The sequence below is a fragment of the Bos indicus x Bos taurus genome, chromosome 2 (genome assembly GCF_003369695.1).
Source record: "Bos indicus x Bos taurus breed Angus x Brahman F1 hybrid chromosome 2, Bos_hybrid_MaternalHap_v2.0, whole genome shotgun sequence".
In the NCBI taxonomy this organism is placed as follows: domain Eukaryota; kingdom Metazoa; phylum Chordata; class Mammalia; order Artiodactyla; family Bovidae; genus Bos; species Bos indicus x Bos taurus.
This window is the reverse complement of record NC_040077.1, coordinates 515,037-530,336: the sequence shown is the minus strand read 5'-3', so window position 1 is coordinate 530,336 and position 15,300 is coordinate 515,037. Positions and strand designations below refer to the sequence as shown.

General features: G+C 39.9%; 1 protein-coding gene across 5 annotated transcripts in view; it reads left to right on the top strand.

Moving 5' to 3' along the window:
* The window catches only part of HERC2 (HECT and RLD domain containing E3 ubiquitin protein ligase 2), a 235,078-nt gene that overhangs the window by 202,196 nt on the left and 17,582 nt on the right, over positions 1 to 15,300 (top strand). For all 5 annotated transcript variants that reach the window (XM_027554355.1, XM_027554358.1, XM_027554357.1 and 2 more), the window contains 5 exons: positions 3,825 to 4,039; positions 8,476 to 8,653; positions 9,164 to 9,325; positions 11,297 to 11,388; positions 11,591 to 11,730. In XM_027554355.1, the coding sequence (XP_027410156.1) occupies positions 3,825 to 4,039; positions 8,476 to 8,653; positions 9,164 to 9,325; positions 11,297 to 11,388; positions 11,591 to 11,730 (787 nt within the window). The remainder of the gene's footprint in view (positions 1 to 3,824; positions 4,040 to 8,475; positions 8,654 to 9,163; positions 9,326 to 11,296; positions 11,389 to 11,590; positions 11,731 to 15,300) is intronic.

Genomic DNA, 15,300 nt, shown 5'->3' with positions numbered 1-15,300 from the left:
TGGAGTTTTCTGGTTGTTTTAACATATCTAAAATCTAAAGTTAGTCAGTATTTCTGTACTCCTCCCAAATAAGAAAGGCTGATCCTTTGTTATTCTGCGTTTTGGCCCTAACCTGTGTCACTAATAATAAACATTATTATTATTGTTTTTTTATATAGACCATATAGTTTTCTGGATTTACCCAAATGTTATACACATCTTTTCTCACCAGTTATTTCTTATGTCCTCAATTATCTGGGATAATTTTCCTTCTCAGGTCAGTTCAATCGCTCAGTTGTGTCTGACTCTTTGCGACCCCATGGACTGCAGCACGCCAGGCCTCCCTGTCCATCACCAACTCCCGGTGTTTACTCAAATTCATGTCCATTGAGTCAGTGATGCCATCCAACCATCTCATCCTCTGTCATCCCCTTCTCCTCCTGCCTTCAATCTTTCCCAGTATCAGGGTCTTTTCAAATGAGTCAGTTCTTCACATCAGGTGGCCAAAGGATTGCAGCTTCAGCTTCAGCGTCCGTCCTTCCAATGAATATTCAGGACTGACTTCCTTTAGGATGGACTGGTTGGATCTCCTTACAGTCCAAGGGACTCTCAAGAGTCTTCTCTAATACCACAGTGAAAAAGCATCAATTCTTTGGTGCTCAGCTTTCTTTATAGTCCAACTCTCGCATCCATATGACTACTGGAAAAACCATAGCTTTGACTAGACAGACCTTTGCTGACAAAATAGTGTCTCTGCTTTTTAATACGCTGTCTAGGTTGGTCATAACTTTTCTTCCAAGGAGCAAGCATCTTTTAATTTCATAGCTGCATCACCATCTACAATGATTTTGGAGCCCCCCAAAATAAAGTCTGTCACCGTTTCCAGTGTTTCCCCATCTATTTGCCATGAAGTGATGGGACCAGATGCCATGATCTTAGTTTTCTGAATGTTGAGCTTTAAGCCAACTTTTCCACTCTCCTCTTTCACTTTCAAGAGGCTCTTTAGTTCTTCTTTGCTTTATAATAAGGGTGGTGTCATCTGCATATCTTCTTCACTGTATAATAAGGGTGGTGTCATCTGCATATCTGAGATTATTGATATTTCTCCCGGCAGTCTTTATTCCAGCCCAGCGTTTCTCATAATGCACTCTGCATATAAGTTAAATGGGTGACAATATACAGCCTTTTCCTATTTGGAACCAGTCTGTTGTTCCATGTCCAGTTCTCACTGTTGCCTCTTGACCTGCATACAGATTTCTCAAGAGGCAGGGCAGGTGGTCAGTCCTTCTACTGATACTTTAAACATGTATTTTCAGTTTCTTTTAGTGAGGGTCTGTTGTTGGTTAATCTCCTGATTGTTTTTTTTAATATCTTAATTTTGTCCTTTTTCTAGGTCAGTGTTGCAAACTTTTTCTGTGAAGGTTGCCATAGTGTTTTTTGGCTATGGGAATCATACAATCTGATCTCTGTTACAATTATGAAAGCAGCTTGTGGTGAATATGAAAATGAGTGAGTGTGCCTGTGCTCTAATAAAACTTTTCTTTTTTAAATAAAAAACAGGTGGTGGGCCTGATTTGGCCTGTGGGTAGCAATCCAAGCCATGTCCCAGAGTATAAAATTTTCGGTTGACCATTATTTTTAGTCAGTCTATTAAAAGTTTTGTTCTTCTGGTTTTTGGCCCTCATTGATCATGACCTAGGATGTCAGCAGTCAGATTAATTTTTACCTAAATGAAAGTTAAATCCTTCCTTTGTATAACATCTGCTTCTAAAATCTTTGTTTAGTGACTTATACTTTCACTATGATATATTTAGATGTCAATTTCTTTTTATTTTTCCTGTCCTTTTTTTATTGTTTTTTTTTTAACCAGGTGGTGAGGGATGAGGGATGAGCTTCCTGGTTCTAGGGAACTGGTCTTTTAACATTCTGATAAATTCTCAGACATTATTTTTTCAAATATTGCCTCTCAGCCATATTTTCTCTATGATCTGTACTTAAAACTCCGAGTTCTAATTGATGTTCAATGAGGAGATCTATTCCCAGTTCTCTCTTCTTTTCTGTTGCCTCTTCTTTCCGTGTTTCTTTGCCATATGCTGGATAATTTCCTTAGAGCCATATACTAGTTTTCTAATATTTCTTCACCTGCTTATAACTCTTTTATGCATCAGGGCTTTTAATTTAAACTCTATTTTTTTAATTTCTGGAAGTTCTGCTTTGTGTTATCTTAGTCTCTCATTCCTTGGGGATACTTTCAAGTTTTTATTTCTTTAAACATAATATTGGACTTTGTTTCTTTTCACTCTTAGATAATGGGAATTTTTAAAACTATGATCTGACTATTTTCCTTGGAAAATTTTATGTAGAAATTCTTTGAGATGAGGCCTAGTTTTTTTTGTTGTTGTTTTTATTTAGATTTGTTATGCAATTAATGGACACATTTAAAAAAATGATATCCAAAACTATTAGAATCTATTAACATCTTAGTTAAATATCTGCAAGAAGTAGGACTCTGAAAGGATGGGACAGCTTTTTGAAGCATAGAAAACTGTCTGGAAATAGCTCCATGAAAGTTTCCAGGCAGAGCCTGAGGGATCAGGTGGTATCTAAATGAAGAGAAAAAGAGAAGCCAGCACATTTGTTTGCTTTTTCACGTGGTGTTCTCTCCTGCCTCTGCTGGTTAAGAAGTTTGTGGTGTTAGAGGTCTGGTCTAAAGTCACTAATCAAAAGAGAGTTTAGGGTACTCCAAGTCTAAGCCATTGTAAATTAAATTCTCTACCTACAGAATTTAGACCATAGGTAGCATTAATTCAGACTGAAAACCAACTCAGTGACCAGCTTTTGTGGTTATGAATTCTCAGGAGAGATTTTCCACCCTTTCATTCAATCCTAAGGTTGAGAAAGACAACTTTCTTTGTTTTCTTCTTAGTTCTCATTCAGTCTGAGTGAGAGGAAGCCCTTCTCAGCCTGTTCTTTTTGCACAGTTTCCCTTTGGGCTTGACTCCTAACCCCCCACACCCTGTGCACTTGAGATCCTCGAAACATTCCCAGGGGAAACTGACTTTGGGCTCCTTTATCTGTCTGAATTCTTGGTTTTACTTCTTGTTTTGGGCCTTCAAGTTTCCTTCCTGTTGTGTCAGTGCAGCAGACCAGTTGAAACAATGTGAAGCAGCCTTTAAATTGTTACAGGAGGGGTGTTTGACATGCATTTGGAAATGGCAGTCTTGACTATTTTTTTTAATGATAAAGATGTTTTATATCCTAAATGAATTACCCACCTAGAATGAATGAAAAAATAGTATATTCTACTATGTGATTTATATACTGCTTTGCTGAAATATTGATATATGTATACTTTTCCTGTGGGTATTTGTGTAGGTGTTATTTGGCATTTGCATGTAGTGTGTGCACGTGTGCTTAGTCGCTTCAGTTGTGTCCGACTCTCTGCAGCCCTGTGGACCATGGGCTGCCAGGCTCCTCTGTCCATGGGATTCTCCAGGCAAGAATTCTGGAGTGGGTTGCCATTTCCTTCTCCGGGGTTGCATATAATAGATAATTAAATTGTTTTTGCTTTTCTTGGTATTAATTGTAATTGCTATTCTAGACAAAAATAGAAGTACTTTCAGGGAAAAGACGTATGTTCAAAATACATTTTCTGAATTTGGGGTTTCTATTCATTGTAATTTTTTCTTAAATTTTTAGAGTTCTGATAAAGCAAAAATAAAGTCTTAATTTTAAATTTCATTTTTCTGTGGTAAAAATACCTAGGGCATTGATTTGATTTATTGAGTATTAAAATATAGGATCCTTAGATAAAAATATGATGCCTGTATTATTTTATTTTGTAGCTATATGCCACTGGGTATGGTGCGGGCGGCAGACTAGGAGTTGGAGGGACAGAATCGGTGTCCACCCCCACATTACTTGAATCCATTCAGCATGTGTTCATTAAGAAAGTAGCTGTGAACTCAGGAGGAAAACACTGTCTTGCCCTCTCTTCAGAAGGAGAAGTTTACTCTTGGGGTGAAGCAGAAGATGGGAAGTTGGGGCATGGCAACAGAAGGTATTTTGTGAAAACATCATTTTCAGTGTTACGTTTTCCTTTTCTTGATTTTATTTGTGCTAATGCTTGTATAGTATATTGGCAGTTTGTTTTTAAGGACAACATCTGCAATAATTTACTCAAACCTAGTGACTTATTTAGCAGAAATAATTCATGTAACATTATTTAGGCTCGTCTACATGACCTCTCTGTTGGGGGACATCAAATCTGAATTTTGATTTCTGATTACCAAGTATGGTGAGCTTCATCTTGTCCTTTCCCCTGAGGCTGCTTACCTTGGTTCTAGTTCTCCACAAATAGCTGGCATTTTGTGAACATGCAGATGCTAAACCTATAAATACCTATAATACAGAGCAAATGGCAGTGAGGGGAAAGGAACACACAGATGACACAGTTTTTTACACAAAACAACCACACTCAGTAATTTTTAAAAATTAATGGGAACTAAAGGCCACTTTGGAGTCACAGGACCTTTGCATCTGAAATAACTAAAGCACCAGGCAAGACACATGAAACAGCAGCCCTCAAGGCATTGAGTAACAGGCGATAAAGTGTGTTCAGTGATCTCCAGAGGTGAGCACTGACACTCACTTGTGGGGAGACTGAGAGGCAAGAAAGCCTGGAGTGCTACAGTCCACGGGGTTGCAGAGAGTTGGCCATGACTTAGCAGCTGAACAACAACTCAATAACTGCTAGAGTTGGTGGATAGAAATCTGTCAGGAGACTTGAACAACTTTATCGACCAACTTGATCACAATAGAGTACTACTTACTTAATAAGACATTCTTTTTAAGTACACATGGAACACCTGCTAAGATAGATCATAATTTGGGCCAGAAAACTAATCTCATAAATCAAAAAGATTCAAGTTATATAAAAGATTTTCTCTGACCACAATGGAATTGATTAGAAATTGAGTAAATCAATAATGTATAATCCTCCATTAATTTGGAAAGTAAGTAAAACATGTTAAAATAACTGATAGGTCAAAGAAAGAATCAGAGCTAAATTAGAAACAATTTTGAACTGAGTGAAAGTGAAAACAGCATGTAAAAATATGTAGGATTGAGAAAAAGCAGTACTTAGAAGGAAACTTATAGCATAAAATGCCTTTTTATAAAAGAAAAATGGTCCCTAACAATGACCTCAGCTTCTACTTTAAGAAACTAGAATTATAAACTATTCATAATTAGCAGGAAAAAAAAAAAAAAAAGAAACTAGAATAAGAGAGATAAAGTGAGCAGAAGGAAGGAAATAAGAAAGAAAGATCAGAGCAAGAATCCATGAAATAGAAAACAGAAAAATGGAAGAAAATGAAAGAAAACATAAATAAGTTCTTTGAGAAAGTGTAATCAATGAAAACCTCCATTTAAACTGATCTATCTCTACACACACTCACACGAGTGTGTAGGACTATCAGGAATGAGGGAGTTTTCATCACTGAAGATGTGTAGTTACTGAAAGATGAAGTATGTTGAATAACTTTATGCAAACGGATTTAACTGTTGAGGTGAAATGGACATGTTCCTCAAAGGACATGTATTCTTTAATGCTCACTCAGGAAGGATGACTTGAATAGCCCTGTGTCTATTTAAAAAACTAAATTTTCCACAAATAAGTCTTCAAGACCATATAGATGACTAGTGATTTCTACCACACATGGAAGTAACAGATAATACAAGTTCTGTACAAACTATTTCAGAATAGTGAAGAAGGGAATTTGCCCCAATTTAGTATTTTGTGGGGACAGTTATATTCTTATATCAAAATGAGACTCAGATATTATTAGGAAAATACAGACTAATATCCTTCATTGACATAGATGTAAAAATTCTTAATAGTTTAGAAAATTGAGTCTTAACAGTATGTAAAAGGATAAAGTAGTATGGCCAAGTGAGGTTTATGCCAGAAATTGAATAATTGTTTTAACATTAAAAAATTGATCAGTATAAAAAAGAAAAATTATTTTGATTATCTCAATGGATGAAAGGCAGAAAAGCATTTGGCAGATTAACCTTTGTTTCTGATAAAAAAAAAAAACTTTCAGCAATATAGGAAGGAAGGAAAACTTCCTAAACTTGATACAGGACATCTCTGTTAAACCTAGGACTAACATAGTGCCTGATAGTGGCAGACCTAGCACTTTTCCTGTCTCCAGGAACAAGACAGGGACATCCCTGTCTTGTTGTGTTCAGCATTGTTTAGCAGGTTTAGCAAGTGCACTACAACAATGCAGAGAGATAAAAGGCATTCAGATTGGAAAGAGAATTTGTTGTTGTTCAGTCGCTCAGTCCAACTCCTTGTGACCCCATGGACTGCAGCACACCTGACTCCCCTGTCCTTCACTATCTCCTGGAGCTTGCTCAAACTCATGTCCATTGAGTTGGTGATGCCGTCCAACCATCTTGTCCTCTGTCATCTCCTTTTCCTCCTGCTTTCCATCTTTCTCAGCATCAGGGTCTTTTCTAATGAGTCAGCTGTTTTCATCAGGTGGCCAAAGTATTGGAGATTCAGCATCAGTCCTTCCAGTGAATATTCAGAATTAAAACTGTCCATTTACACATAATATAATTATTTATGTAGAAAATCTGATGGTATCTACAGAAAAGCTATTGGAATTAAGAGGTGAGATTAGCAAAGTTGCAGGATAGAAGATCAGTAAATAAAAGTCAGTTGTAGACAAAGGAAACATTCCTGTATCAAAAAAAGTCAATTGTGTGTCTTTATACATATTACATATGCAATCAGAAATTGAAATTTTAAAATACTACTTATGACACCCTTCCCCTAAAATTGAAATAGTAAGGAATAAATTTGACCCAAAGATAGGATAACTTATAGACAACAAAAAAAACCTATAAAAATGTTACTGAGAAATTGTAAAAGACCTAAAATTATGGAGGAGTATACTGTGTTCATGGATTGGAAGACTCAATATTGTTAATTTGTTGTTTTTCCCAAATTAACCTATCGACTCAACCCCTTCCCATTCAAAATTTGTGTAGAAATTGACAAGCTGATTATAAAATTCATGTGGAAATGCAAAGTACTTATAATAGTAAAAACAAACTTTGAAAATGAGCAAAGTTGGAGAGCTGATACCACCTAACTTCAAGTCTCATTATAAAGATACAGTAATCAAGACTGTGAGGTACTGTAAAGAGAGAAATATGTCAGTGGAGCAGAACAGGATGGGCAGTCCAAAAATGCACTTGCAGATACTGACACAATAAATATGGAAGAATGAAATTTGATTTGTCCCTCACAGTTTGCATTGAAAAATTTACAGATGTTCAAAGACAAGTTTTTGGAGAAAAGATAGTCTTTTCAGTGAATGGTTGTGAACAATTCAATAACCATATGGTAAACAGTGAACCTAAATTCTTATCTTGTACCGTTAATATACAAAATTAAACCAAATCCTTCACTTTCTACCTAGGCCAACTAGCCGTTCTTCTGTTCAGATCTGGTTTAAAGCATGGACTGTGCAACATGTCCAGTAATCCGTCCAGAAATAAGGACTATAGCCTGAATTCCACATACCATAGCCTGAAATCTTCAGCCTTGCCTAAGGGAATACCTCGATCTTTGAACCTGAATTATCTTGCATCATATCCAAGATTAATTCATATACCTAAAATTAAAAACTTCTAGAAGAAAACATGGGGAAAACTTTTGTGACCTTAAGTCAGACAAAGATTTTTTAGCTAGAACTCCAAAAGCACAATTCAATAAAGAAAAATAGGATAAATTGGACTTCTTAAAAATTGTGAACTTCTCTTTGAAGAAATCCACAATTTTTATAAAGACAGTGTTAAGATGGACATGCTACAGACTGGGAAAACATTTGCCATCATATATTTGACTAAGGTCTTGTATCTGAAATCATTAAAAAGAGCTTTCAAAACTCAAGAAAAAGAAAGTGCTTGGTCACGTTGTAGACTATTTGAGTCTGTAAATAAAAAGTTGATTTATAGCAAGGGTGGATAACCTGTTTCTCTAAAAGGCCAGATACTAATAAATATTTTGTCAGTCACATACCATCTTTGTTGTCTATGCTTCTTTCTTGTTTTGTTTGTTTGTTTTACAGCCCTTAAAAAATGTAAAACCCATTCTCAGTTCACTGGCCTTTCAAAAACAGGTTATAGTCCAGACTTAGTCAACCTGTAAGTGCTACCCCTTGATTTAGACTGTACATCTCTTCTCTGGCATTTGGCAGTTTGTATAAAAGAAGGTAGGTAGGGTATTATGTAATTTAGAGTTCAGGCCTGAAGGATTCCTCCAGATTGATTTTCTTTTTTTTAATGATTGACTTGATGTAGATTGAGAGGTGTGCATTGAATAAGTGAACAGCAAACCAGAAGCCTAATATTAAATAATTTAAAAATATTCAGGAATTAAACTCTTTCTGCTATATTTGGTGATGTTTTTTGCAGTCCGTGTGACCGTCCTCGCGTCATTGAGTCTCTGAGAGGAACTGAGGTGGTTGATGTTGCTGCCGGTGGAGCCCACAGTGCTTGTGTCACTGCAGCTGGGGACCTGTACACCTGGGGCAAAGGCCGCTATGGCCGTCTGGGGCACAGTGACAGTGAGGACCAGTTAAAGCCGAAGCTGGTGAGGAGAAGCTTTGCTTGGGAGGTCTGGAGGGACAGCTTGCCGTTGTCATTATCCTTTTTTAAAAATAAAAAGTATTTCCTGTTGCAGATTCATTTTAGTTTCAGAGTTAACAGTTTTATTTTTGGTGGGAATAAAAACCATCTTGGTATATTTTCCATAGGTCATTTAAACAGGATAGTGTTGAAATTTTATCTACACTAGTAAATATTGCTTTGGCATCTACCTAGAGACTTTTGTCTCCTAGAAGGCCCAGTTTTTTTGGGTGAGGCCATAGGGTGGCAGAACTGAGCATTGGACACTGAGACCTGCCTCTTATAGCTGAGATGCCTGTAGTTTGAATATGTGAGGGGTATCTTCTGTCTTATCTTATAGGATTATTAAGATTACCTGTTTTTTGGGAAGAATTAAAAAAGGCATCCCAAAAACAAAAAAAAATCCTCAGCCTCTCTCAGGGAGATTCTCCTTCCTGTTGTGGTCAGATAACCCCTAAGTCCCTTTTCTCTGCAGGTGGAGGCGTTGCAGGGCCACCGTGTGGTCGACGTTGCCTGTGGCAGTGGAGACGCCCAGACCCTCTGCCTCACGGATGACGACACTGTCTGGTCCTGGGGGGATGGGGACTACGGCAAGCTGGGCAGAGGAGGCAGTGATGGCTGCAAGGTGCCCATGAAGGTATTTCTCTTGACGTTTCTGGGGCCCTCGGGTGTGAGGTCTCTGTAGCTCAGGTTGCTCATGGCACCATCCGCGTGCACGAGCCCAGGGCCCTACTGGGCTCATGTCCTGTTCTATACCGCATTAACTTCATCTTTAACTTCTTTGGAAAAAATATAATGGGTTATTGGGTGAAAAGTGAGTGGAAGATCCAGAGGTATAAAGATATAAGTGCTGTTTTGTGCTCTCTTGGAACGTGAGGAATCACATAGTGTGTGGTTTTAATTAGTATGTAGCCCTGTTTGAGGAAAAACCACCAATTCATTCACACTCTTCAGGTTCTGAGGTCTGTAGCTGTGCAGTGTACTAGTACTTGCTGAAAGGCTGCATCTGACTTAGTCAGAAACTGTTAGATGGACATCTTGTGAGAAGCCAAGAGAAGAGGCTTCACTTGAGCTGAGTGGCTCTGGGTAGTTTATTAACATTTGTGTCACAACTGTATTTTGCCTTTGTGAATATGTAGTTGGCAGAGGTTTTTCGTCATTGGCGTGCTTGGGTCACTTGCTGACTGCCTAGCAGCCTGCAGCTGTGATTTGCTGTGGACTTGGGAGTGTAGGTGCTGTGAAAGAAAGCTAGAAGCTGTCTCTGCTTGGCATCCTGTCTTGCTGGTGTACTGAGACTGCCCGTGTGGAATAGAGGCCAGCACGGTGCATGGGCAGCCTGGGAGGGGCTGGGAAGCCACTCAAGGCCAGTCAGAATATGAACCTGAGCTGGAACTGCCAAACTGTTCTTCTCAGAGCTGTGCTGCTCAGTACAATAGCCACTGGCCATACATGACTACTAAAATGTTAGCTTAAATCAGAGCTAGTAAGTAAAATTATAGTTGACTCCCTCGCTTAACAGTATCCACATTTCAGGAGCTGATGTGCTTCCATGCTGGGCAGTGTGGACACCACAGGCTTCATTATCATGTGGTGTGGCATTGGCAGGTGCTGGCTAGAGGCAGGGCATGATGAAGGAGACGGCACCTGCACCTCTGCCATGAGGCTGTGGCTGCTCAGGGCCTCCTTGGCAGGTGCTGCTGGAAAATCTGGGACTCAAGGCTGCCTCCTTGTCCTAATCACCACTTTCTCTTTTCCCTTATAGTTATATGGAATTTTAACCACGTGACAGGTTGCTTATGGTTTCCACATTTATGAAACAATTGTTGACTTTTTTATGCTGAGAAAGCTTTAGACTTAACCAGGATTGAAATGTCAAGTACTTGGGGAGAGGGGGCACTGGAGGATATTAACTGATATCATTGTGATGGGGGTAGGGTGAGGAAAAAACTAAAAGAATTAAGTTATTACTAATTTAAATTTATAATTAAGTATGAGAACTTGAGTCTGGGATCAGAAACAAGTAATAAGGAGCATAGATGGATAGGTGAAGAAAGATGATAGCTAGGTAAATGAATCCCAACAAGACGTCTGGGTGCTGGCTATGAAGGTTCTGGACCCTTGAGCAGGCGGGGCTGGGAGTGGGTTCTCATACTGGCGTGATCACCATTGTTTTTAATTGGAATAACCTGGGCAGATGGATTGCTGGTAACAGAACCCTGTTTGTCTTGGGTACTCCTCCCTGTTACCTGCTCCTCCCCTGTGGGCTTCTATGTCTCGGAAGGCTGGAGGGCAGATGTGAAGTGCAGGGCTTGCTAGAGAGTGGGGCTGCCATAAAGAGAAACTGAGTTGGGAGAGTAAATTCTGGGGACAAGCAGTGTGTTCATTTACGCAGCAGGTCTCATGGGTCTCTGCCTGCCTGTGGCCTCTGTACCCTCAGAGCCTTTTGAGAATACTTGGTTACATGGAGCAGGATTTTAAGTTGTAATAAATATTTGGCATAGAAGTAAGGGTTTTTCAGAGTTCTTTATTAGATTTAGTTCAGTATATGGGTGCTGCCATCAGCAAAATCCTTGATTCAATCAGTCTAATTGAACCGTTTCCCTTCTAGATTGACTCTCTTACAGGCCTTGGAGTGGTTAAAGTGGAATGTGGATCCCAGTTTTCTGTCGCCCTTACCAAATCTGGTGCTGTTTACACTTGGTATGCAAGATTCTGTTTATTTAATTCCACCAAAACCAATGATTGTTAATTTGAAGTTACATTAACTGTCTTTCTGTAGACTGAAATGTAACTTTTGTGGCAGGCTGCAATTTCTGTCTTCCTGTAGGTGTTTGCAGAAGGGTGGGGCAGCATGGTGAACGAGATGGCATTGTACTCATAAGTTCCATGTTCTTGTGTGCAGGGGCAAAGGTGATTATCATAGGCTGGGTCATGGATCTGATGACCATGTTAGAAGACCTCGGCAAGTCCAAGGGCTGCAGGGGAAGAAAGTCATTGCCATTGCCACTGGCTCCCTGCACTGTGTGTGCTGCTCTGAGGACGGTAGGTGGAAGCGATTTTGTAACTTGGAGGTGTGTGATCTGAGAGGTCAGGGATGAATACACGGCTGTAAGGTGGTGAGGGGTGGGTATGGAGGGATTCATTACTGTATTCTGAAAAGACGTTTGTGGTGTTGGCCTCTGGTGTTAATACCTGTGAATATATTGTGTTTCGTGGCAGAAAAGAGCAGAGCAGGGCTGATATGGCTGTTTTTATTTATTTTTTCTTAATTGCAGTATAACTGCTTTACAATGTATTAGTTTCTGCTATATGATGAAGTAAGTCAGCTATATATGTATGTATGTGTGTATCAGGTCAGTTCAGTCGCTCAGTCGTTCTGACTCTTTGTGACCCCATGGACTGCAGCACACCAGGCCTCCCTGTCCATCACCAACTCCTGGAGTTTACTCAAACTCATGTCCATTGAGTCTGTGATGCCATCCAACCATCTCATCCTCTGTTGTCCCCTTCTCCTCCCACCTTCAATCTTTCCCAGCATCAGGGTCTTTTCAAATTAGTCAGTTCTTTGGCATCAGGTGGCCAAATATCCCCTCCCTCTTGAGCCTCCTTCCCTCCCAACCCCCATCCTATTCATCTGGTCATCACAAAGCACCGAGCTAAGCTTCCTGTGCCATGCGGCCGTTTCCCACTAGCTATCTGTTTACACATAGTAGTATATGCCCACACTTGCCCCACACTTTGATGGCTATTTTTAGAAAGGCCTGCTTGTGAGGTTGGCCTTCAGCTGGCTTCTGGGAACCTGGATTTCAGGCTAACCCACTACCCCAATTGAAAGAGGCCTTGTTAGAATGTTTGAAAAGAGTGTGGTCTCTGCTGAATCCTGCTTCCTCCTGGGCGGGAATCTGGAACTTGGGTACATGCTGAACAGAGGTGCCTGCATGATCTGCCCCACTCAAAGTCCTGAGCACTGAGTTTCTAATGAGCTTCCCTGGTGGACAGCACATCACACGTGGCCACAGCTTGTTACTCAGGGAACTAAATATGTCCGTGTGACAGCCCTGCAGGGGGACTGTTGGGAGCTCGCTCCTGGTTTTCTCTGCACTTCATCCATGTGCCGTTTGCTGATTTTGCTTTGTGTCCCTGTAATGAACAGTGGCTCTGAGTAAGATATGCTGAGTTCTTGAACATTTTATTTACTTATTCTCATCAGATATTAAAAATTTTTTTGTTTTCATCTTGTTGGACTCATGGTTTCCTAATTTATTTAATGAGTTATATATATGTAAGCTTGTTTCATGCAAGGATGGGCACAATAAAGGACAGACAGGGTAAGGACTTAATAGAAGCAGAAGAGATTAAGAAAATTAAGAATACACAGAAGAACTATACAAGAAAGGTCTTAAATGACCCAGATAACCACGATTGTTTGTGGCCACTCACCTTGAGCCAGACATTCTGGAGTGTGACGTCAAGTGGGCCCTAGGAAACATTACTACAAACAAAGCTAGTGGAGGTGATGGAATTCCAGCTGAGCTATTTCAAATCCTAAAGGATGATGCTGTTAAAGTGCTGCACTCAATATGTCAGCGCATCTAGAAAACTCAGCAGTGACCACAGGACTGGAAAAGGTCAGTTTTCATTCCAGTTGCAAAGAAAGGCAATGCCAAAAATTGTTCAGACTACCATCTGTGGCGCTCATTTCACATGTTAGCAGAGTTATGCTCAGACCCTACAAGCTAGGCTTTAGCAGTACGTGAACTAAGAACTTCCAAATATACAAGCTGGGTTTAGAAAAGGCAGGGGAATCAGATATCAAACTGCCGACATCTGTTGGATCATAGAGAAAGCAAGGGAATTCCAGAAAAACATCTACTTCTGCTTCATTGACTATGCTAAAGCCTTTGACTGTGTGGATCACAACAAATTGTGGAAAATTCTTAAAGAGATGGGAGTACCACACCTTATCTGCCTCCTGAGTAACCTGTATGTGGGTCAAGAAGCAGCAGTTAGGACCAGACATGGAACAACTGACTGGTTCCAAATTGGGAAAGGAGTACGACAAGACTGTATTGTCACGTTGTTGGTTAACTTCTATGCAGAGTACATTATGCAAAATGCCAGCCTGGATAAATCACAAGCTGGAGTCAAGATTACTGGGAGAAATATCAACCACCTCCGATTTGCATATAATACCACTCTAATGGCAGAAAGTGAAGAGGAACTAAAGAGCCTCTTAATGAAAGTGAAAGAGGAGAGTGAAAAAGCTGGCTTAAAACTCAACATTCAAAAAAAGAAGATCATGGCATCTGGTCCCATCACTTCATCGCAAATAGATGGGGAAACAGTGGAAACAGTGTCAGACTTTATTTTTTGGGGCTCCACAGTCACTGTGGATGATGACTTCAACCATGAAATTAAAAGACGCTTGCTCCTTGGAAGGAAGCTATGATAAACCTAGACAGTGTATATAAAAAGCAGAGCCATCACTTTGCCAACAAAGGTCTGTACAGTCAAAGCTATGGTTTCTAGCAGTCATGTATGGATGTGAGAGTTGGACCGTAAAGAAAGCTGAGCACCGAAGAATTGATCCTTTCAGACTATGGTGCTAGAGAATACTCTTGAGAGTCCTTTGGACTTCAAGGAGATCACACCAGTCAATCCTAAAGGAAATCAACCCTATGAATACTCATTTGAAGTACTGATGATAAAGTTGAAGCTCCAATACTTTGGTCACCTGATGTGAAGAGCTAACTCATTGAAAAAGACTGATGCTGCAAAAGGAGAAGGGTGTGGCAGAGGAAGAGAGGGTTAGATAACATCACCGACTCAATGGACACATGAGTTTGAGCAACTCCGGGAAATAGTGGAGGACAGAGGAGCCTGGCATGCTGCACTCAATGGGGATACAAACAGTTGGACACAACTTAGTGACTGAACAACAACAAAAATATAAGCTGTTGCTATTACTTACCTTGATGCTTAAATCATGCCCTGTTTCATCTCCTGGAGTATCCCCACGTCATTCCTTGAGTACTTCTGTGCTTTCTGGCACAGTAAGACATTCTGTCCTTATCCTCAGTCTTTATGTCTCAGACCTAGAATTTGATGTTTCCCCAAGGAGTCCTGGTACCTTTGGAGAAAATGGCATTTAAAAGACAAGATCTGGTCTACAGGCGCTCATTGCTAAAATGCTATCACTGCTGTCAGACCTTCATAGAGGACAGAGCTAGGGAATATATGTGTAAATAATATACAAAATTACATCTGTGTTTGTTTCTGTATGTATATATATACAGTGAACACAACTTGTTCACACAAGTACCCCAAGCTCTAGTTATTTTTTATTTTATTTAACTTTACAATATTGTATTGGTTTTGCCATATATCAAAATGAATCTGCCACAGGTATACATGTGTTCCCCATCCTGAACCCTGCTCCCTCCTCCCTCCCATACCATCTAGTTCTAAACCACCGATTCATTCTAGTTTTCTCTCTCCCCATCCTTGTAACTCCTTTCTCTTTTGTAAGAAACCTGGTCCTCTAATGTAGCAACTTACTCTTCCTGTAGTGGCTGCTGTCCCATCATTGCCTTTGACTTCTCCCCCGTGTGG